Source organism: Magallana gigas, chromosome 3, assembly GCF_963853765.1.
Source record: "Magallana gigas chromosome 3, xbMagGiga1.1, whole genome shotgun sequence".
Lineage (NCBI taxonomy): Eukaryota > Metazoa > Mollusca > Bivalvia > Ostreida > Ostreidae > Magallana > Magallana gigas.
The window spans coordinates 23,814,509-23,839,721 of NC_088855.1; the positions used below are offsets into that span (position 1 = coordinate 23,814,509).

At 33.4% G+C, this 25,213-nt stretch overlaps 2 protein-coding genes across 3 annotated transcripts; one reads left to right on the forward strand and one right to left on the reverse strand.

Annotated features, from left to right (window-relative positions):
• Positions 1-1,354: 1,354 nt before the first annotated feature.
• Positions 1,355-7,042, reverse strand: LOC105318653 (N-lysine methyltransferase KMT5A). The gene is made up of 8 exons (XM_034482627.2): positions 6,910-7,042; positions 6,182-6,243; positions 4,986-5,053; positions 4,679-4,773; positions 4,196-4,286; positions 3,101-3,160; positions 2,379-2,569; positions 1,355-1,684 (listed from the first exon to the last, which is right to left on the reverse strand). The coding sequence occupies exons 1-8, from the start codon at positions 6,915-6,917 to the stop codon at positions 1,471-1,473; spliced, it is 789 nt and encodes a 262-aa protein (XP_034338518.2). The 5' UTR covers positions 6,918-7,042; the 3' UTR covers positions 1,355-1,470.
• A 386-nt stretch (positions 7,043-7,428) lies between these two features.
• Positions 7,429-24,176, forward strand: LOC105318654 (protein strawberry notch homolog 1). 2 transcript variants are annotated; one of them, XM_011415874.4, is made up of 29 exons: positions 7,429-7,547; positions 9,099-9,221; positions 9,450-9,527; positions 9,882-10,847; positions 11,061-11,178; positions 11,513-11,722; positions 12,388-12,472; positions 12,782-12,872; positions 13,028-13,189; positions 13,432-13,673; positions 14,023-14,176; positions 14,333-14,515; positions 15,118-15,215; positions 15,754-15,890; positions 16,065-16,259; positions 16,562-16,780; positions 17,135-17,400; positions 17,538-17,673; positions 17,820-17,932; positions 18,155-18,226; positions 18,315-18,414; positions 18,838-18,912; positions 19,279-19,425; positions 19,710-19,804; positions 20,077-20,169; positions 20,690-20,836; positions 20,989-21,065; positions 21,306-21,502; positions 21,813-24,176. In XM_011415874.4, the coding sequence occupies exons 1-29, from the start codon at positions 7,530-7,532 to the stop codon at positions 21,944-21,946; spliced, it is 4,731 nt and encodes a 1,576-aa protein (XP_011414176.3). In that variant the 5' UTR covers positions 7,429-7,529; the 3' UTR covers positions 21,947-24,176. The 2 variants fall into 2 exon arrangements, with proteins under 2 accessions (XP_011414176.3, XP_065935077.1); XM_066079005.1 differs by lacking the exon at positions 7,429-7,547 and adding an exon at positions 7,628-7,711.
• Positions 24,177-25,213: the final 1,037 nt, after the last annotated feature.

Sequence of the window (25,213 nt, forward strand, 5' to 3'; positions counted from 1 at the left end):
CTTTTCTTTGAGCTATGATATTGGATAACGGATCCCACCCCCGAGGCTATAGCAAAAAGATCGTCGGGTGAAAATCAATAAGGGTATCAGTTCAAACTTCGACCCCTAATTCCATATTTCATGTTTACTGTATACAGTGTTATTTTCGCCGCGTGTAATGTTCGCCCTTCTTCACTTGCAAACAGGTTCGTCCCTTCTTCAATTCGCCAAGACACAGTTGCGTTTAAAGAGAAAAATTTAAGACAATAGAATTTGCCTGCTGACAACGAGGGCGAAAAATAAAACGGGGGCGAATATTTCCCTGTATTCAGTAATACAAATTATTCGTTGTATCTTAGAAAAGGGGTACGATAGTGTATATAGTTAATTGAATGAAGCCACTGCACTGCAGTTAAATATAATGTTTCTCTATGTCAAATGAACCTATTAAAATGGGTGAATTTAGCCTTAATTAGGGAACGATGTGAACTTTACGGATTGCATTGCTATAAATTTTACCGACATATAAATTTCAAAATATACACACCGAGTACAACTTTCGTCCACACTCTTACACAGCATGATTAGATATAAAGTTTTAAAAAAAGGAGAAACATCGAAAGAAACTATGATAAATCAACATTCAGTCAACATACACTGTAAAAAATGTTTAACATTAAATCATAATAGTCAGACTGCCCATTTTATAATAATAATTGAATTTTAAAATTTCTCATAAAAATCACGATTGAAAACCCAAAAATCGGTTTCAACTTATGACTTACAGATCAAAAGTCTTCTCTTGCCTCAGAATTTTTTTTTTATAATATATGGTGAAAATTTGAAGATTGATGAGGGTAATTTAAGAATTTCTGAGAAAAGTTATGCAACACCATCAGTAATAATGTCTGAAGAATTTTTAAGTATGTATTGGTTGAATTGATAGGTACAATTATGAAATGAAATAAGCCATTATATAACTATAATAAAAAAATTTTATGCCCAGTATAAAGGAGCAAAATAACAACAGTTTTTGTGTGGACAAAACCAAGCTCTGCGCTTTGTCAACCAAGTTTTCAAGAGAAAATTTTTCCTGCAATGAGTTATGAGCATGTATTCAATTAAGTAGTTTAGTGGGTTTTGTAGACTATTCTATTTCATTTAAATGTATCAGATTCTTAACTAAATAAAATTGTGTAACACTCTTTTTTTTTGAATTGTCACCGAGTCCATGGACTACTTTCAATTAATCTATGCAAGCTTCAGAGTATTCAAGGTTTCACTGACATCCCCATAGTTAAATAGCTCTAGCAATAGATAACATGCAACCAAATTTGAATAAATACATATGAATAAATTCCATGAAAAAGATCTCTCTATTTACAATTTTAATGTCAGATGATTTCATGTTGATACAACAAAAAAACAATGATTCCTATCTACAATTTTATTAACACAATAACAAAACAAGACAATGGTAAACTAAGTTAATCAAAGTTTTAACCACGGATGAGATTCTAGGGAGTCCTTGTTTCTGTCACCGTAATCGTACAAAAGTTCTTCACCGACAGAAATGTCTCTTGAGGCCATCAACATGAGGTATGGTCGGTTCTTGATCTCCGTCAGCTTGGTGTGACAGTTGCCTGCTGTTTTACTGTGATTGATGAGTCGGCCCAATCTTCCACTCTCTGCTGTTGCATCGATACTAAAATAATAGAAAAACAATATTAATTTATATTTATCTATAATGTTACAGACACTAAAAATAAAATTTTAAAAGCCCAGATGTGAACTTCACCTCATTAAGACTTATTTGTGACCTTTAAACCCAGCATTTTTAATGATCTTAGGTTTGCATAACTATACTTTAAAATTTCTTCTTTTCCAAAAAACTTTAAACACGTTATAAATGATTAAGGATTTTTTGTGTGGATTATATAAAAAATTCTCCTGACAAAGCTCATGAACAAGGGAAACAACTTGTTACCAAATTATGATTGCAAACACATTTTTTTTCCAAAAAAAAATAAAAAATTCAAGCCTCATTTTTGACTTTTTGCCCTTAAATACACTTTTTTTGTCAAGCCTTTTGACCCATAGCATCCACAACTACTATAAATGCTACCATTTTTGTTATTTTAGCTATATGACATTGTTTCTGGCTTGTTCAACACAGGTATTAAATTGACATTAATGATAGAGTAACAAGGTTTAATTTCAATCAAAATTTGAATTTGTTGATAAACTAAATAATAAAACATGATATCCAAACACATGTATTTAATAAAGAAAGCTCAATTTAATGTATACATTTGTTTAGCAAAATCACCAATCTCACATTTCATTTTCAGCAACAACTGCCTTTTACCGAACAAAGCCAATTTGAAAGATAAACATACCAGTAATTTCTATTTTTGTGTACAAAATAGTACATATAACAACCAAATTGTGGATTTTCTGAATACTTCTTTTCTCTCTGCTTTGCTGTTGAAAGATCAATGAGGTCTCCTGCGTATTCCACAACAAAATCTCCACGATAAAAATGTTTGGTTGCAACGACGCCTCGTCCTTTCTCCCCTAAGTCAACAACCTAGATCAAGAGATAAAAAGAGGCATTAGGTAAGCTTTTATATATAGCATCTAAAGTATTAGTATTATACCATCTTTCAAAGGATCAATAGACTGATAATTTTACAATGACATAGTTATTTACCGAAATTAAACATCTGACCGAGGAAGCAGTTTCTGTAATTGGAATAATTAAGGGCAAGAAAGGCACAGATCATCAGATCAAACTTGATGCTTTGCATCTCATTAGATCTGAGGATCTGCACCTCGAGGCGACTAGATGTGATCTGACCCTCTGGATCTCCTCAAGTAACTGCTATATCGTATATCAGTTATTAACATTTGTCCCAAAATTTGTGAAAATGGGGAATATGTGAAACTTTTAAAGTCATGTCACTCTATTTTTGCATTTTAAAAAGTTTCTATTTGTATATAATAATGGATATTATTTTTGTGTATTCGATACTTTGCTATCTAAAAGTGATCGTGAAAAGGTGAAAATTATATCATAGCAAAACTATCGGATATACAGTATATTTACTCCAAAACATACCTCTAAACCTTCCTCAATATTTTTCAGTACTTTTTCCTCGATTGCAGCTTTTTTTTCTTTCTTAAAAATAGAAAACCATAGCACTTCAAAAACTAAATACATGTATTATAGAATTTAAAATAGTCAATATCAAACAAGTAACAATCATTATCGAAAAGATAAAACATTGATTGATCGAAGAGAAAGTGAAGAAGAAAGACAAGGTCCATGGACCATGTTGCTATCCTGAGTAGCTAGTTTTAATTACCTGGTATCTCTTCAAATTAAATTCTCACCAACTTTAATGACATATGAACATCCATGGTTTTTTAAACTATTAAGTTTACATTCACATTTATTTGAACAAAACAAAATGCTTTTTTGATTCAATTATTACTTTGGTACTTTTAAAAGACAAAAAAAGTCACTGCAGAAGAATTCACTTGCATGTATTTTCAATAACATTCTTTTAAAATTTTAATTTGTAGAAGCTCAAGTAAATTATCACAAAATTGACTTTGATACAAAGCAAATCAATAAGATTCATTAAGGAATGAACTTTATTTTTACCGACATCTATGTGATAATTCATAAATATAAGATAACTTGGGGCTGTTTTATTGTTTTGAAACTGAGAAACATCTAAAAGAAATATTTTAACTATTTCCAATTTTGTTATCCGTGTACTCATATAACATTTACATACAAAAAATGTCATGTACCGTAGGTGAAAATCAAATTCATTCCTAACATCCAATTTTCTACACCTAAGTTAGCTTGGAAAATGAGACAATCTTTTTGTAAAATATATATTTTTAAAATGTATTTCTTAAAAGACACATTTCCCTGAAACCTTTGATGTTTAAGTGTTTAACAAGCCATCGTTAGCATGTCACTGTGACCTTGTTCAATGGAATATGGCTCAGAGTTTCCGGAGAACGATTAATGAATGAAGAGTGCTTAATAGCACAGATGACTTCTACTACAGACATTCACAACAGACAAATTATGATTGAAAAAAAAAAGCTCAGTGACACTTTAGCCTTTGGGAGGCTTATCCATATTTAGCATAATCTCAACCAATTATTTTAGGCTCAAACTGATCAGTTTTCATACCTCTAATTCTGACTTAGGTTTGCGACTGCTCCTTCTCACAGGAAAATAATCTGTTAACAGTTTGTTATCTTGCCGCGTCTCTACTAATTTTCTGAAAATGAATTTCAATAAATATCAGAATTGTATAATTGACAGTAGAAAATTACAACATCTCTGAAAACCAGATCCCTTCCAACCACCCTATATAAAATGCTCTGCTAGCACTAGCACAATGGGTAACCCCTGAAAACTGAACACCAGCCATTTTGTTTAAGCACATCTTTTACAGATGAAGAAAAAAAGGTGGTCAAAACATATTTCTATACTCTATTTTTGACGAATTAAGAAAGCATGTTTTACATGCTAAAGAACGTAACTGCTCTCCAAATTTTTGAATCTATTTTTGAAAATTCTTTTTATTCTATAGTACAATGAATTACAATTAGTGACTACATATGAAATAAAACATTATTAACATCATTACCGTACTTAAATTGCCCTTACTTTTTCTTGTTCATCTTTGCCCTGGGAGAATTGACAGCTAAGGTTGCTCTGTTAATTTCTCTTCTTTCATTTTGAGATGCTTTTTCAACATTAGTCTGTAAAAACAAATAAATATGGCTATAACTATACTACAACTATAATACATTGAACATCATAAAGTAATAGAAAGTAATATAAATCAGCTGCTAATGACCTCTATTAATCATTTAAAATCACTTAGCACAAAAATGGGAAAACTTTCCCAGCCTAGTTCATTCTTGTTTAAACTCGGTAGCTATTGAATAATGAATGCCGAAATATGTGTTACCTTAGAGTTTGATTCAGATGTTGGAAATTGGGACTTTGGGATACCATTGTCAACTCCATTCTTCTTTCCTAAAGAGATTTTTTACATCATTAGCAGAATTTCAATTTTATTTAGATTAGATTATAAGTTATTATAAGTTAAAGTTACACAAAATCCAGTATGGGGTGTATGGGGTCACCTCAGAATGACCTTTTTTAAGTATAAAAAAACCAAAAACATTATTAGTGGTACATCTTTATTTCTTGTAAGCCTGATGCATGGTTGCCTAAAGTTTCTCCTGCTAAAATTAGGAATGTAATTTTGAATGCATGAATGCCAAAAAAACAACCCAAAACCACAACGTAGAATCAACACGCATCTTTATAGCATTTGGTTACACAAGACACCTCATGTATAAATTTTCATTTTTTATTCATCTGTGAAAGAGAAAATAAGCCAGAACTACAAGCCAAAATTAGGGCAACGAACTGCATGTTCATTGATATTAAATTAAAAGGTCTTTCTGAAGTAATTAAGCCTCTGCCATTTTAAATACTGCACTCAGGGTTATTTTTGCCCTTCTTGTGTTTTAAGAGAGATAACTTGAAACATTGCAGTTTGCCCAGTCTTTAATTTGCCTGTTGACAACGAGGGCAAAAGGGGTGAAAATAAAACCGAGGCGAATATTTCCCTGTATGCAGTCTGCTATACATGAAAATTGCCATTTTAGTGAACTTGAAGGCAGCTTTTTCGACAAGAAAACAGTTGCCATATGTGTTTCCCTAAGAGTTTCAAGTATTTGCATCCCAAATATATCACAAGAATTATCAATTTATCTAAAGATGCTAAAGTTGAGTTCAGATTGTAAATTATTTTAAACTAAGAAGATGAAACAATCTTGGGCAATTCATAAGAAGGCAGATGCATTTATTGGCAAGATTAAACAAACCAAATTGTGTTTTATTTTAAGATATCATTGATCAGTTTTGTAGAATTTAACTTTTTAAAATCTAATTTGTTCAAAAGTCTGTTTTAATAACAGTATGCAGTAATACAGTAATAAAAAGGGACAACTTACATTTTTTTTAAAAATTTACAATCCTATCTTTACAGTGTTTGATTTGCAGTCAAAAGCATATGTCAACTTAATTTCTCTTTGAATTCATCCAAATTTCAATACTTTAGTAATAAATTGCATGAAAAACAATTTAACCAACCTGGACTTAGAAAATAATCATTGATCTTAACAGGTGTGGACTCTTTGTCAACATTGTCCATTCTGAAAAAAAAATGGAAAGTGTCATTAGTAAACAATTTTAAAGAGACCCTGACCAGAAGAAAAAAATTTTTAACAGAGGCCCATGGGCCACATCAATGATCAAAACAATAATGTATAACTTTGCCCCAAGGACTGTTGACTGTTGATTTCCATCATGAACAGATGAAAGCATATTTCTGGGCATGCATTTACATTTTTGTCCAGTCCAACGGTTGTGTTATAATTTTAATCTTGCCTTCTGTGAAGAAAAAAATTAATCTCAGACCTACATTAATTTGTTCTCAGACTCTTGAAACAGAACAGATCATCAACAGTTTACATTCCCAAATATTAAAACAGTAATGGTGTTTAGACCTTTGAATAATTTTCTTGGATAAAAATGTACCCCATATTGTAAATGAACTTTGTAGTGATGAAATGAATTTGGCAATATATATTTTTCGAATTCCAATATTAACATTTCTAAGTAAGAGTTTGCTTTATAATAGAGGTGTTAAAGGCCATTAAGGTTTTTTAAAAATACTTCAGGTATTCGACCATTCCTTTTGATTTTCAAATATCAAAATAATGAAATTTCACACACATTTTCTCACAATATTGAAAATCGTTACATGATACAACATTTCCATTGTCTTATGCTTTCGGACAATATTGAATATCACTCACCTTTTCATATATATACTGGCTGATATATTTTGTTGTGGTCAGTTTTGTCGCAAATGCAGTCTGCAGTAGTTTCTCGCTGAGTCTATCTACCCCCGAGAACCCCCAATTACCACCAAACAAGATAAGGTGATTAACAGTGTTAAATGTGCACTCAACCGTTTAATCAAAGGAATGCCCAAATAAAGTAAAGATTCCAATTCAAGATCCATGTTAGATAAACTGTAATTATTACGTTTATTAATAAAAAAAAAATAACAAAAATCGCGGATCAAATCCTGCTGAAAAAATAAAATTCCTCATGTTTATTAAATCTAGATACAGTATGTCTTAATCCAATAGAGGATGAGTAAAATAATAAATAAATTGATTTCATTTTCTGTCTACATAAAAAAGTGTTTAAGCATTAATTTTGTTTATTGCGGGTAGGGTCTTTGATATTTCGGAAGGTTTTGGTTTTTCTGGTTCACGATAGAAGGAACCAGACAACTTCCATGCTTTTCTTTCGGAACGTCTCTGGAATTAGCCTAAATGCGCAAAAGTAAGGCATTCTGGGAAATCCCAGTATGATGGTAGATCGTGGAAGAGCGTAAATAAATGTGTGCCTACGATTCTTCCTAGTGATGGCTAATGAACTGAGTGTAAGACAAAAGTTTCACTTATTGTAAAATTTAAGTTATACCAGCTGATATTTACTCACAAATGATAGGTTATTATATAGCCTAATCATTATGAAATGTCGATACTTTTGAACCGGTATCAACCCTTCCTCGTTACGAGTGAGATCAAGTCACAGAAAGTTGATGTAAAGTCTATTATTAAAATATTTTTTTTTTTTGTATATAAAAGTTATGTAATATATTTCACGACATGACAGATGGGGCAGGCGTAACACATATTATAGATAATCATACCTTTTTACTACTTATTAATAATATCAACCTATTGAGGTCTAATTTTACTTTCTTTTTTATTCCGTTGTTAGATTTCGTAATTTCTTATGATATGATTAATTAAAACTCGAGAGTATTCATTTAATTTTTGTGAAACTTCAGTAATAAGGCCATTCAAAAATTGTGTGTTTAGGGTAACACTGATGAAAAAATCAGGTTAGGTACTAGGTGGGATTTTTTAAAATTTTATCATATTTTTTTCTGCATGGATCCTAAGAATGTTTTTTTGTGTCATATTTAAAAACGGATTTTTAATAGAAATAATATAAAAATCACAACAGGATGAAAACAGACATTTAAAAATGGTAGGATCTGGGCATTTTTGTAGGTTAGGTCGGGTTACCCTAAACACACAAACTTTTTTTTAGGCCTAAGCTAATAGTGACATCTTCAATATAGTTGTTCCATTTTATTATTTTTTAACTATAAAGGTCACAGAGCATGGAATTCCTTTCATTTTAAAGAGGGTAAATATATCCCATTGAATTAATGCCACGTAAAAAACTGAATCAAATGAAAACATGTTTTAAATATATTTCTGATGCATTAAAATGTTAAAAAAAAAAAAAAAATGGGTACCATAAAAAGCCAGCATCCAGGGGATGAAAACTAGTTTTCTATATTCTAGTTCACTGATTTCTGGAATAGTTTAATTCATAAAGAGGATGCTGTGTGTCTTAAACTGCTTGCTGTAAAGAGAACATTTTTCATTGACTTTGAGTTGTTTAAATTAGAATTACAAGTTAAAAAGTCCAATTACACACTCTCACACATGTATAAATTATTAAATTTTGTCTTACCTACCACAGGACCCACTTGTTTTCCTTATGTCTATTTAACCAGGAAAACTTTTTTCTATGCATTGAAACGAGTTTAAGAAAAATTTCCTTTGGCCATGTCACTTCAAAATAAGATGAAATATCTTTTAAGTTTCCTGCAACAAACTGCAGACAAACAGACTGACAGACAGAATGTCTCTTTTTCTTTGGGCAGGAAGTCACACAGATTTAATCTGTGTGTTATAAATCTCTGAAGGAGTCAAGTTATTGAAAATTGACTTCCTCCTTTCAACATGTACTTAATATATAGTTACATCTTCTGAGAATTTTCTCCTCAGTTTCCTGAGAAAACTCATTGCTACTGACAAAAAAGATTCTAAATTTAAACAGTAGTTATTGAGAAGTATTAATAAAGCTATGTAAAGACAATTGTTTTTAAATGTGGTACATCTCTTTACAGAACGATTTCACCGACATATTATCAGCAGCATTAGATGAATCAGGCATTGCTGGGGACTTTGAAGAATATAATGAACCTGCACACCAAACTGTGTATCAAGGACAATCTCAACCAATTATAAGTGTAAGTTTTACAAACCAATCTCAACGTTGATATCAACTTCAGTTACTTGCATATAATAATAATGTTCACCATATATTCGGAGGAAACATTAACTCAGCAAATTTGAAATACAAATAGTAGACTTTTAATATCCAAATTCACAAATGTGCATAAAATTATTTTATGTTATCAAAAACTTTGAATAAAATGCAGATAGGAGGAGTTTCACACAACATTTCTGTTTCACAGCATGTCATCAACCCTGGTGCTCTAAATCCAGGAATCCCACAACAAACTCTGCCTGGAGCAACGTTTCCAAATGTCCAGGTAACATTTTTAATGATATAATTCACAAAGCTGAAAAGTTTTGAACTCTAACAAAAACAGAACACGATTGTGTGTAAGAAGGTGATAACAACAGAGTTAAGTTAATTTAAACTGATTCTGTGGAATCATTAGAAATCGTTGAGGCTCAATTTTTGTGGATTTTGTTGGCTCCCCTCACTCACAAATAAACAGCCTCAACAAATTATGAAACACAGTATTAATTCATTAACCATTCAAGTAAATCCACAAAATTACACCCCCTCAATCTGTGTAAACTTTTTCACACAAAATTGTACAATATTGTCACATACATGTATTTGCTGTTATCCATCTTTCCATGTGTTAAATTTTCAGTTGAAGACTCAAGTCTCCAAGGTGCAGAGTAATCTGTCTTCCCAACTACATCGATCATCATCAAGTCCTGCAATTATCCGCATTCCAGCCTCCTCCCTACAGAAACATGGAGAATCTCTTCAGGGCCAGATTAAACTCCAGACCTCTCAAATTCAATCCAGTTCTAGTGGAGGTCCGAGGATTATCAAAATCACCAGACTTGGTGGGCAGGCACCAAGCACTATCAAAGTACCTGTGTCAGGAACCACTGTTCCTCTCAGTGGAATCATCAACAAAACAACAGGAGGGGTAGCGTCAGTGAAGCTAGGGAGCTATGTCACAAAAAACTCAGCAGTGCCAACAATAAATCTAAATGATCTTTCAGGAAGAACTAGTGTTGCCGAGGTTCCGGTTAGTGATACTTCGAAACTGGCATCCGATTCTTTAAATTGGTCCAATTTAGTCCGGAAAGATCCATATACTGGTGCGTGCATGATTAATTTAGGAAATCTTGCAACCGCGAGTGGTAAGAAAATAATTATCACAACAACTAGTAATCAAGTGACGGGTGGTGTGAATCCCTCGCCTAGCATCGGTGCTCAAGTTATGTCATCAGGTGGCAGGATTAATCCCGCAGTTTGTTCCACGTTTGGAGGAATAACTATGACTCCTTCATCTCCAGCATTGCCAAGAAGTGATATTTTATCCAATCAGGGCGGAATGGGGAACATCAGAGTGAATTCATTAACGCCTGGTGCAGTAAATACTGCTCAATCCCCCAGTGTGTCCCTCCTACATGGAAATCCAACCCTACAGCACAGCATGTCTACTCCAGCTCTGCCAGACCTTGAGCATCCTCACTCAGTGAACGGACTCAATGGAAGTATTCCAGCTAGTTTCAAAGCTAATGTGACTCACAAAGACTTGTCCAGGTTGTGGAGTAATGAGGATGTGAAGCTAAAGAAAGTCGGTCCTTCTGTTCAACAGGTAAAGGCCAAAGTCCCATTGTCAGTAATTTTACTGTGTTAATTTAAAGTTTGAATTTACCAGGGAGGTTCCAACCCCCCAACCCCCTTTTAGTGTTAACACATAACACACGTAACAGCTCCATGTTGCAATAGTTTTGAGCTTCCCATTTAATATTAGACATTAACTGTGGTAGAGGTTTGTTATTTTTTTTATTGTGCTAATTAATTTTAGCTAACTGCACGGCAAATGTTAGGGGGAGGTGTAGCATCTCTGGAGGAGGATGAAGTAGAAGAAGAAGTCCAGGAACTGGGACATGCAGAAACATACAATGAATATATGCCAGTCAAATGTAAGAACCTCCAAATGAAATCAAAATAACCAAATACTTAGAGTTAGATGTTTTTCCTCTAGAATATACATCTGTAGTTTTCTAGCTATGAGAAAATTTGTCGAATTGGATGGGAGAAGTAAAACACTTAAATAAGCCCTTTTAAGTTCCTACTTCATATTCATTTCTTATTTTAAAAAAGTAAAAAAAAATATGACTATCAATTAAGTACACTTTTTTTTTTTTTATTTATTTTATATCAATTTCCTGCTATATAGTTTTTGGTATCCGTCTTAGGGGTCTAAGTTTATATGATTAACTTTGAGTTGACTTTTTAAGTTGACTTTTCTTGCAGTATCAATAGGAATAAAACACCCTGACCCTGTGGTAGAAACCAGTTCTCTTGCTAGCGTTGAGCCGACCAATATTTGGTACAACTTGTCCTTACCAGAAAGCATCATTGATAATGGAGAGCTCTCAGCCTTACAGTTAGAGGCTGTGACCTATGCATGCCAAAGGCATGAAATAATTTTACCCAGTAAGGATCGAGCAGGATTCCTTATTGGTAAGTAGAGTAGGATTTTCAATTTCATCATATAATCAAAATGGGTATTATTTCACTTGTATATTTAGCTAGATCTTTTATGTTGTAAATCAAGAAAAATAAACATCATTTATAATTCAGGGATGGTTGGAATACTGGGTATTGAACAAAGAATTACTTTATTCAGCTCATATTGAAAAGAATACTGGTCTATGCCAGTAAATAAGTACATATATCTACACATACATAATAATACATAATTTTAAGTAGTTTGGCTCTCTGCATCCGTCCATCTGAGTTTCTAGATCCAGAGTAGAGGCCATTTTTGGACTTCTCTCCCCCTAACCCATTCTTGCTCCGATTTCGCCAAAAAGAGTATGCAATGTCCATGAATTAAATTTCAAGGTCAAGTTAATATCGGACCTACATTTATACATGTACATGTATGCCATAGATATTTTTACCAAACTTCATTTATAGATACAAATTTTGAAAGAATTATTTGTTTTGTTGCTATATTTTAATGTGAAAAGAATTGTGTTGTCTACAGATGTACCTTTCGGCAAGGCTGTCCTGTGGACATATTTCTAAATTTGATGATAGAAATTTTGTTATCAAGTTTTCAATTCATTTTTGTCAATAGTTATTTCAATGTATGATTTATTTCACTGACATCTATTTACCAGGGGATGGTGCTGGAGTTGGGAAGGGAAGAACCTTGGCTGGTATCATTTATGAAAACTATCTACTAGGACGAAAACGTGCTTTATGGTTAGTATGCTTGGTACTTCACTACCACTTCAAATTTTCATACAGAAATTCAATTATGGATAAGAGGTACTCATGAGAAGAGGAACCCACAATAATACAATAAGAGGAACCCACAGAATCCACAATAATATTATTGAGCCACCATGAATAGTAATGAATCCATAGTTAATATAGCAATTTTTTATAAATAAAAATTTTAAAGACATTGTATTGGTAGACTTTTGAAATGGGTTTATATTTTGCAACATTTATTGCCAAATTCAAGTTATAGGAAAGAAAATGATTATTATATTTCACGTAATGTTTCAGGTTGAGTGTATCAAACGATTTAAAGGTGGATGCAGAAAGAGATCTCAGTGACATCGGTGCCGGAAGAATTGAAGTCCATGCACTTAACAAGGTATTCCATTTACAACCAAAAAACTGAAAAGTTATTGTTAATTTTGTCACGTGAATATCATTCCTCCTGAAATATACAGATAAGAATGACAGATTTTGGTCAGCTTCATTTCTTTTATATTTGTTTGACTGAATCAATTTTTTTCTCCTCTGTAGTTCAAGTATGCAAAAATATCATCAAAAGAAAATGGTAGTGTGAAGAAGGGAGTAATATTTGCCACATACTCTTCTCTGATTGGAGAAAGCCAATCTAGTGGGAAATATAAGACCAGGTTCAAACAGCTACTGAAATGGTGTGGAAAGGATTTTGATGGTGTTGTATCCTTTTTTCTACTGCCGACCTGTCACCATGAAATGGCTTTGGCATGTGATGTAAATTCCTGCCTTTCCTTCATTCTGTTAATTTATTTTTTTCTGTCCATTTGTCCTTCAGTCACTCATGTTGAATTTATTGCCTCTTTTTTATTCCATATCTTAACTTACCTTTTATTTAATAATCTACCACTTTTCTGCAAAATATTAATTTAAAATGCTTTATAGAGTTCCTTAATGGGTAATAGATAGTATTTGATGAATGCCATAAAGCTAAGAATCTTTGTCCGGTGGGCTCCAGCAAACCAACAAAGACGGGACAGACTGTCCTAGAACTACAGAACCGCCTGCCCAATGCCAGGATAGTGTACGCTAGTGCCACTGGGGCCTCCGAACCTAAGAACATGGCGTACATGACTCGGCTAGGCTTATGGGGAGCGGGCACTCCTTTTCCTGAGTTTAATGATTTCATTCAGGCTGTTGAGAAAAGGTACATGTATATTAAAACAGTTAATTTTAAAATGGACCACAGAAATGTTAAAACAATAAACTCTCAAAATATTTTAAAGAAAAAGAAACGGTATGAGAAATTTCAGATTAATGGGTCAAAACAATTTACAAATTCTGTTTCTAAATGAAATTGTCCTCCTACTGGATATCTGGTGTCGGAATATCTGAAGCTCCACTGTTATAATTTGAAGTAGACAGTTTAAATCCCATTTTAATTGATTCCAAATCTATAGCCCCTTAATGTTAAATGCATCAAATTCTGAACAAGAGTCATGAATGAAGGTTGACAGAACTTGATATTGAAAAGTATTTGTACATTTGTTTTACAGAGGAGTTGGTGCTATGGAGCTGGTTGCCATGGATATGAAGCTCCGAGGAATGTACATTGCCAGACAGCTCAGTTTTAAAGGCGTCACGTTTAAAATTGAGGAAATTCCTTTGGATAAAAATTTTGTCAAGGTCTACAATGACAGTGTTAGAATGGTAGGTTTCAATGTCAACTATGCAAATTGAAAAAAGAATCCTTGCCAAAATTACTGGTAATCAATAAGTCAATAAATCTGTTGTGAGTAAATAAGTATTGTTCATCATGATACCTAAAATGGAATGATTTAAAAATATTGTATTTTCTCTCCCCAGTGGGTTACAGCAAGGGAACGATTTAGTAAAGCTGCTGAGCTCATGGATGCTGAACAGAGGATGAAAAAGAGCATGTGGGGTCAATTCTGGTCAGCACATCAGAGATTTTTCAAGTATCTCTGTATATCGGCAAAAGTTCAACATTGTGTTGAACTAGCACGTGAGGCAGTCAAAAATGGCAAGGTTAGTTTGACTTAAGAGAGTAAAAAATCAAAAATATTAATTGGTGTCATGTGCAGTTACTGAATAATATTTGCTTAACTGAAAAAAAAAATAACGAATGCATTATGGAGCATTTGTGATGTATTCGTATTTTCCAAGTATTATGAAAATGTTTCAACACAAAATCATGAGATCAACTTCACAAAATGGTACATGTAGTAATTTACAAGTAACTTAAAATGTTTAATGTATCTCAGGAAATTTTAAAAAATTTCAAGTAAATTAATTTTTATCTACCATTTAGTGGAGGATCATATCAAAAGCTGAAAAATGATTTGTCATATACATGTATATCAAAACTGAATAAGTCCACTACAATCCAGCCTGTCATAAGTGACTTGTCATATAAGGCAAAGTTATTCAACTCATTGTAATACTGCATAAAACTACAAACATGTTTTTTTCCAAAAGTAGGGAAATAAAAGCTCCTTTATTCCCAAGTGATGTTACTTGTGCTTTTAACTCAGATATTTTTGATAAATTGCAGTAATTTTTGTGATCAAAATGAATGTGATTTTTAATACCAAGTCAAGAATGTTGAAATCTCTGAGGTAATCTTTCAGTGTGTTGTCATTGGTCTTCAATCCACGGGGGAAGCCAGGACTCTGGAACAGTTAGAGGAACAGGGAGGGGAACTCAACGACTTTGTCTCAACAGCCAAGTAGGTTTTACTTCAGTAAAAAAAAAAAAAAGCAATTAAAATACAAATGTTTTCAACACTGTCTCCATAGAGTACTGCTGGATAAAGAGTGAAAAGTGGCCTTTAACGATTTTTCCAAGTCAGATGTGTAGGTAAAAATCATTTCTGTGAAATTCAGAGAACTTAAATTTGTTCCTATTAGATTTATACAATATACTTCCCTAAAGAATTCTTTTTGGAATATACATATACTTCTAGATATGCAATTTCATGTCTTTCTCTGGAGTTTATACATCCTCTTTAAGCTCTCTGGTCAAAGTGGAAAAACAGCTCTATGTAAAATTTGGAATTGCAACTGATTTTTGACGTCGCATAGGTCTCTTGATTCCACAGTAGTGAAACACATGACCAGCATGTCCAAGTCAGACCAGAAATACTGGTTGATAGGCCATAAAAAAAACCAACCACACTACATTAAAGTGGCAAAGTGTCAATGTTATCTTCTCTATAAAAACAAACTGTACACTGTAATCTAATTTAAATTTGATTCAATTTGTAGAGGGGTGTTTCAAACTTTGGTTGAGAAGCATTTTCCTGCACCTGACAGAAGGAAAACTTTTGACATATTTGGACTAGGGAATTATGGGAAGAAGAAAGAACCTGTTCAACAGACAGAGAACAACAAAAGGAAAAAAGGTATTGGTATATGTAACAAATATACATTGTAAGTCAAAGTTCGTCCAGGCATCCTTATTTTGCTTTAGTTTCAACAAAGAGCATGAAAATGCTTCATAATTTAGCATGCAGTATAGCAGTATTTAAATAAGCATGTAAAGGGAATATATTTGCCTATGGCAATTTATTTTAAAGAACAAAAGAATAACCAAATTTCCAAAAAACAAAAGAGAAAGGAGGCAAATTCCGATGACAGCGATTCAGACAGCAGTTCGGATTCCAACTCGGATATGAGTGATTTGGAGCTGGACTTCCACAAAGGCTCGGATAACAGTGGAACAGATGTGGATGACTCCAATCCATTTGGAAATGATTCAGACAGTGATGAAGGTAGGAACACTTGAGGTTGAAGGCTATTCCAAAAAATGGTGGAACAAGTATCTTACTCACTTAAATGTTGACAAGAAAGATGGGTCAGGAGTCCATTATAATTTTCCTAACAAATGTAAATGTTGAGTAACACTAATGATGAATTTAACGTTGAAATTTGAAATTGATACAACACATATAAAAAGAATGAAGTATTTTAAAAACCAACAACATAAGTATTTGACTTGCCATAATAGATATATTCTTTAACACCAACATTTTCAAATGACACACTCCCAAAAGTTGAAATATATTTTACACAGATCCATGGCTGAAGAAAAGTAGCAAAAAAATGAAAAACAAAGATTTTAGTAAAAAGAAGAAAAAGAAGGGGAAAGAATTGGATGTTGATGAGGAGTTTGATAAGGCATTAGCAGCTGCAGGTTTACTGAGGAAAAATTGTCTGGCCAAAGAAAATGTCAATACAGTCAACAACTCTAATAATATGGACAAAAATGAAAAAGAGGATGCACCTTTGTACAGTAAGTGTTTTATTTTTGATTAATGATGACAAGATAAATCTTTAGTGGTCTATATTTGACAAGATATGGGGAAAAGTTTTAGAACCAAAAGCATAGGGATTCAAAATTGAGTAAAAAATGGTAGATAAAAATAAATAGAATAAAAATGGATAAATGGCAAATGATCAGGTCTTGCAATCTTTTTGTTAAAGTAGGGCCTCTTGAGATTATACCATCTCAACATTGTCTTGTTGAAAGCAGTTTTGTTGGGTATTGAGGCCTTATTATTTAGATTATAAGGGCTTTTGAAGGTTTCATGAATTATTTGAAAGTTCTTTGTCATAGTAATGAGAGTACTTTGTTTGTACACTGTAGGTATGGATGCTGTCGAGCAGGCCGTGGCCATGAAAAACGAGTTGTTAGACATGCTCAATGAAGTGGGAGAGAAGCTGCCACCAAATACATTAGATCATTTGATTGACGAGCTGGGAGGGACGGAGAGTGTGGCCGAGATGACGGGCAGGAAAGGTCGGGTTGTGAACACAGACGAGGGCATCACCTACGAGTCTCGCAGTGAAATTGATGTGCCTCTTGAAATCCTCAACCTGACGGAAAAACAGAGATTTATGGACGGAGAAAAGGTTTGAATTTGTTTTAACGTTTTTTTTCAAACTTTGGGATGTAGACAGTCAACTCTGTTTATTAAATCCTAAGTGTGAATGTCCCAATCATTATTTTTTTGATAAGTAAAATTGAGGCATTTATGATATATCCACAGAATGTAGCCATTATATCAGAGGCAGCTAGTTCAGGTATATCCCTCCAAGCAGACAGACGGGCGATCAACCAGAAACGACGAGTCCATGTGACCCTGGAGTTACCCTGGAGCGCAGACAGAGCCATTCAGCAGTTTGGTACGTACATGTTTTCAGATTTCTTGTATTTTTAGCCAACTTCATGGATATTTTTTAAGAGCTTGAATATTATGTTTAATTAAATGATGTCAACTTCTTTGCAATTTTGGACTTTACTTATGTATTTTTATTATTTTATTTTGAAGGACGCACACACAGATCCAATCAAGTGAATGCTCCCGAGTATATCTTTCTCATTTCTGAACTTGCTGGAGAACAAAGATTTGCTTCTACTGTCTCAAAGAGATTAGAAAGCTTGGTAGGTATTTAGATATATAGAAGATAAATTTTGAATCAGTATTAGTGTTTTACACTTGATTTTAAAATGCTTCTTTAGTACACAAGGTATGTAAGCAAAACTGTAAGTTGCTATAGAAATCTTAATATTAAAACGGGCTTATATACATGTACCGTTACATGTATCAACACAGTTTGTTTAGATTGTGATGGAAACATGTCTCATTTTCTGTATTTTTAACAGGGAGCTCTAACTCATGGTGATAGAAGAGCTACAGAGTCCCGGGATTTAAGCAGGTTTAACTTTGACAATAAGGTAAGGCTTCAGTATTTTATGGTACATGTATTTTTAACATCAACCCAGACCTCCCACCTCTAAGTTTTTTTTTGTTTTATTTTTACAGTATGGCAGAGCAGCCCTGGAGGCAGTGATGAAATCAGTGCTTGGCTTTGATGCTCCACTTGTACCCATTCCTAAAACTTACGACGGAGACTTCTTCGAAGGTTCATATTTAAAAATTGAAAATCTCTTTTTCTACTCCTTGGCATCTTGCAGGATACTGTGTATCATTAGTTATAGAGTTATTGCTTGTGTTGCATTAAACACTTTTCAGAGACTACAAGTCAGAGAGACTTGGAGGGACACTCATTGCTTATAAGAATTTGAAGTAAAGTTTAATGGTCAGATTCATAGTAACACTTTGAAACTAAATTTAAAAAAAATTCTTGCAGTTACATAAGAAATGAAATTTTGTGTCATTAATTGGATTAAAATTGAGAAGCTGCACCTGACAGAAGGAAAACTGTTGACATATGGTGGAAAGTCAACTCATATTGTTCCAGAATGATTGGTCTACTAGTTCACTAAAAGTCTCTTTCTCTATTATATTGGGCCTATAGCAAATGTATATAATTTTTGTATTACAGACGTGAAGAAAGGTCTGGCAGGTGTTGGTTTGATAAGCTTTGATGAGAGAATAGGAGTGCCATTACTTGAAAAGGGTAAGAGGACTGGTATATGCTCTGGTGCCTGTCAATACATGTACTGCTGAGGTTATAACATTTGAATTTTCATTTTCTTCATAATTTCGGAGCAAATTTCAACCAAACTCCACAAAAAGCATCTCTGGGTTGAGATTAACAATGGGGGATTGTCATAATTTAGATGTACATGTACCTGTATACAGTAAAACATGTTATAACGAAGTCCCAGGGACGGGCAATTAAACTTCGTTATATCCGTCAAGTTTACAACATGAAATAGAGTCTTGGGGAATGAAATACACTTCACTGTAAGCGTCAATTCATTATAAGCGTGTTCGCTATAACCGTGTTTTACTGTACTACAGTGAATGTTTTCATTTTCAGATTATAATAACATCAGTAAATTCCTGAACAGAATCCTTGGAATGGAGGTTGCCCTCCAGAATGCAATGTTTAAGTATTTTTCGGAAACTTTGACTGCCATTATATTGGATGCAAAGAGAAGTGGAAGGTGGGACATGGGAATTCTGGGTAAATCCTTTTTTTTATTTTTCAGTTTATACATGTAAATATAAAACACTTTTTTCACAGTTAATTGATTTACAACTTTACCTGTTGGAAATCTGTTTACTGAAATAGCTTGCCAGTTGTCTTCATTTCAAGCTTGAATAAGTACCGGTACACTGCTTATTTAAAACTTACTGGTTATAAGGGAAAGTTGGCACTTGCCTTATTGAAAGATCTGATCATTTATTGAGTTAGTTGACCTGATAATCCATGGTGGTTTATGTTCCTCTGTTTTCAATTTAAAACAGATCTGGGCTCGGGTGGTGAGAGTGTAAAGAAAATTGAGACGAAAACTTTTGTAGGAAGTGCAGCATTAAATACTGCAAAGACAGAACTCACAACGGTAAGACTGCTTTTGGATGAAATATGTCATTATTTCTTCAGTTTACTGTATAAAGAATTTTGGTCCATTGATTTCTTATTTTGGATTTGGCCTTGCCAGTAAAACAGTAAAACAGAAAATTTAAAAAGGTTGGCCTTATAAGAAAATTTTAGAAAGTTGTTAAATTCACAATAAGGAATTGTTGCCTTGTTGAAAATTGTGGTCCATGGGCCTCCTCTGTAGTTCATTTATATATTTATATGATTATAATGTGTTTATTGAAATTTATAAAGGTCTCTGTGGAAAGAGGAATGTCATTTTCTCAGGCTAATGACATCTGGAGAAAGTACACAGGAGTGGACGATGGGTTCTACATTTCATCTATAGTAAGTCATTTGTAGTTGTATCTCGTTTTGTGAGTCATTTGTTGTTGTATCTTATATAGCAGGTCAGGGTAGTTATATTCCATATACATGTACATACCCGGTATGTAGGAAATCATTTTGAATACATGCACATTTATATTGGAGAAAGTATGTCATTTAAAGATAAGATTGTATCAAGTTGAACCTGATGTATTATACCAAACCCGATTTTAGTTAACAAATCAAACTGAAAATCAAGAATTTCCAATGAGTCTAATATTGAACCAGATGCTTTTATTGAACAGCACAGAAAACTTAGTGAAACTACAATTGTGATTTTTAAATGTTAAGCGTGTCTGTGAAATGTCATTTCATCTTATAACTTTACCTGCTTTTAAGAAATCCAAATGAAATGTTTAAGTGTATTGAAATTTTAAAGAATTGCATATTTTTATGATTTATTCTAGAGCTTTTAAAATGTGATTAGTAACATACCATAAATTACCATGTCTATAATGCCTTTCTTATTATGTTTTTGTAGGAGAGAAATGTTAAGAAGACGGTCGTTTTGGCTGTGTTCTTTGGTACAAATAAGAAAAAAGAGAAGCTGTACAATGTATACAGACCAAACACAGGCCGACAGCTTCATACAGAGCCTCTGTCAAACATCAAACGGAAGTACAAAAAGGTGAATTACATACTCAGAAGTAGTGAGAAATACAGTATATATAAAAAGACCTTAAATGAATTTTATGTAAACAGTTATCTGGGGGGTTTTTTTTAGGAAAAATGTAAATGAATTTATGAAACAAATAACTCAATATAACCTTTCATTTCAAGGTTTTGCCAGATATTGCTAAACCTTGGTGGGAAGACCAGTATAACTTGTCAGCCAAAATTTGCAGTCATGCCTACTGGTAGGTGCAAGAATGTTGTTTCTGAGTTCTACAGGTATTTCAAATGGAAATACAATTTACAACAAGGGTCAACTCTAAAGAATTACATGTATATCTTATTGATCATGTGCACGAACATGTATACACCTACATGTAAACACAGTCTATTTCCCCTCCAAGCCAGATGAACATATCAGTTAAGTTCACAATTATTTTACCATCAAGGTGCAAAATAAAAAAAAAGCCTTTTGTTTCTTGTAGGAGAGGAAGCTGCAAAAAAGCCAACCTGGGCCTTCAGTGTGAGATAGGTTTGAGGACCCGTACATTCCACATTCTGAGTGGGTCCGTACTGAGTGTGTGGAGTAAAGTGGAGAGTGTCCTAGCGGGGATGCCAGGGGGCTCCACCTCCAAAATGCAAATCATTCGTCTCAAAACAGATTGTGGACAAAGAATAGTTGGTAAGTTCTACATGTACATATCAGTATCATAAGATTGCAATCTCTTCTCTTTTTGGCTCACCTTAGCTGAAGGTTTCATATGAGCTTTTCTGATTATCTATTGTTCATCAGTTTCAAACAAATTTGGCAAATGGCTTAAGAGTTATTGATTCTAATTTCGAAAAAGGAATTTGGTTTAAACTTTATAAGTTAGCTCTTTGACAAGTTGATGAATTAGTGCCTGTTAAAAAGGCGCAAAGATCAGTTGATAAATTAAAGATCTTCTTAAAAGATGCCTTTTTCACACACAGTTTATCGTTGTTATTTACAGGTAGTTTGATACCAGGCAACTGTGTGCAAGCCTTGACCTCCATTCTTTCAGAAGGTTGTGACAAAAGTTTCACCGAGAAACACCCGCAGTCAGTCGAATATGACGATAATCTGAGCATGCCACTGCTGTTCTAAAATATTGGTGCTTACATTATTTTATTGTTGACACTATTCATCCACTATGTTTCTTCTGTTTGATTTCATTGTTTTGATGGATCTGACTTTGATTGCACACGAAGACTATTTTATACCCCTGCAAACAAAGTTTGGGAGGTATACTGTGGGGGTGGGGGGAGGAGTTATCCTGAATCATCCTGTTCCTCTATCCATTTGTCTGTCTGAAGACGAAAAATTTCCAGACTTGAACTTCGAAACTCCAGTATGATTTCATCTCAAAATTAACCCAAACATTGTTTTATTATGCGCACCTTCTTAAGATTTAATGTCTCCACTAATAGCGCACTTGTGATTAAAAATAGTCAGGGAGGTTATTAATTGTTGAAATTTTGCAAACTAAATTTTTAGTAAATACTCCAAAGTTCAAACTATTCCAGATATTTGTGATTATTTTATACAGTGTTAAGTAATGGGGACTTGACAATTTGTGATGCATATTCCATCGTATGTTTAATGTTCGTGGCGCCATTTAGACATATCATAACTTTTCCATTAGTTAAGAAAGATGTAAAATCAAGAGGGTCACAGTGAACCAAGAATTAGCTGCAAAGCAGGGAGAAGCTCACTTGACTAAAACATGGTAAAACTGTGATTAGTTCATTCACTGATACTTCCAGGAAATTGACCACATTTTATTATCTTATTCATAGAAGAGCTATGATTGATTCATTAACATGTAATAGAGTGCATGTACAATGCACTACATTTTGATTACACAAAATGAAGATGATGTTTATAAGTTTGTTTTCTGAGTGCTTTTTGGGGAAAATGCCAGAATAGTTGATTGATCATAATCCAAATTTTGTTTGTTACATATTGTATATCAAGTTGCCAGATTCATGTATTATTTTGATGATTATGTGGCTGTGTTTATTATTAATCGATAGTTTGTATGTTTCTTTGATGTATTTTTTTAACGACATTGAAGAATACATTGTTTTCTGTTCAAGAAGTGCTTGCTATAACTTCAGTTGTAGTGGGCACTATCAAAAGGAATTTGAAAGACTTTGCTTTTAATGGTACCTTTTATTACAAGTTTTCTGCATTGCTGTTAGTGAGTCTCTACCACAGTTTATATCAAATGAGTAGGTAGAAAATGGACAACAATATGTGATATAAGTAGACTATAGGTAAAACTAGAGATTTCATTTGTACCAAGCCCTGTGTCTTTCACTTTTTAATCAACATGTTACACACAGAGAAGTCTCTTCATTTACAGCAGGTCAATTCACGAGTGCCTGAAGTTAGTACATTTGTAATCATTTAAAGAAGGTTCTAGAAGACAGCAGTAAAGAGGGAGAACACATAGTCCACATGATGACTTTATGTTTCCTGTGTTAGGTTTATGATAAGTGAGCATGTTTCTGTGAAGAAAAATTAATTTGCTGAGCAATATTTTAGAGTTACATGTAGATTTTCCAAATATTGCTGTAGCTTTCATCAAAGAGACATTTTATATTGAAAACTAGTTCCATTGTACAACATTCCATGTGTGTGAGTTTCCTTTACAGTTAACAATTGTTATCTAGCCATGTACTCAGAAATTTCATGAACTAGTAAATGGACACGATGACCTGTGAGAGAACTTATAAACAGAATCGTTAGTGCAATCTTTGCTGTAAGAATCCGAAGAAAATGAAAAGTACATTATGATTTTGCCGTTATAAAATCTCGTTTTCTAAACTTTCATTTTATCTAGTCATTTGACTCTATGCAAATCTTATGTATGACAGAAGTTTAGTATTGATAGCAAAATAGTCTGAAGCGGGATGCAATTTGAGGTTGTTGTGACACATTGAAAGATTGCATAGTGATATATATATAGGGGGAAATGCAGTCTAATTGTACAAGTGAGAATGGTGTAATTGGAGATGATTGTTTAAATGTGTGAATGGCGCATTTTTTGAGATAGAAATCATAATGTATGAATAATTTATTGGAGTCTAAATGTAATATTTATGTATTCCTAGACTGAAGATTTTAAATGTTTCATTGATATGTATACATGTATTGGAGGGTTACCACCCTTCATGTATCTTGATTGGCTCATGTTTGATATGAAGTGCTGTTCAAACTATTGTATGCATCAGTTGGGTTTTGTTGAACTATATTTCTATGACCAGTTTATAAAGCGTCTCCTATTGTTGTGCAATTTTGTTTGTATAATAAAATTTTTCTTATAATTGAATAGAGAATGCTTTTATCTGTATTGAGGGGAGCATACTTTTGTCAGGGTGTTGAAATGAAGTTTACTTTCAGTATTTCAGTTTTTGTTTAATAAGTTACCGGTAATAAAACTGAATTAAATTTACATTCAAGAAGTAAGGCAGATTTGACAGGTCTGGTGTTTGCTCTGGGTGAGTATACAGGACAAAAGCTCTTTTTGAGTTGCAGCTGCATTGGAGTCGTACAACCCAGCTCTAGATGACCCCATGGATAAAAGCAGTAAAAGTAGTACATGTATAGCCCCAAAGATGTAGATATAGCTCCTAAAATGCCCATTATCTTAATTGTCACTGTGTAAACAGGGAGTAGTTACAGCCTCAAGGATAAATATGCAGCGATGCATCATCTCATCCCTCCTAATATATTTACTGGATGGTAAATGCTAGTATATGTACATGTATTAGATGAGGGTGGAGAGCTAAACTTCAACAGGTGTGAATGACTTCAGGGCTTGCAATCTACGAAGACCTATGAATGCTGCTAATCAGAAATCAGTTTGCATAAAAGCAGAGATGAGAAAATGCATTATTTCTACTCTATTAGTTATACATCAAAGGGGCAAAAATATTTGTAACAAAGTGAACCAAAACCCAAGTATACTGTTAACAACATTTCATAAAAATGTGTTTTGTGTTTATAAATGATTGCAATAAACACGGGTTCATAATATGACCACTAGAGCCATTGACTCAGGATTCATGAATTTTACAACATTAATGTAAAGGTCCTTGTCTTCCAATTGCCTAGTACATGTACATGTAGATGCTCAGAGGACCAAATTAAAGCTGTGCCATCTGGAGGACAAATATTCAATCCTATTACTTTGTTTAATCCCGTCCATTTCTTAAATCTCTCAATTATTGTAATGTTCTAATGTACTGTTTGACCAAGTCTCCCTCTTGTTTGATATTTCCATAGAACATGATGTAATTCTGTATATTAGATAAAAAAAAATTCCAGTTGGATATCTTTTTTTTTTATTATTAAACATTCCGTATA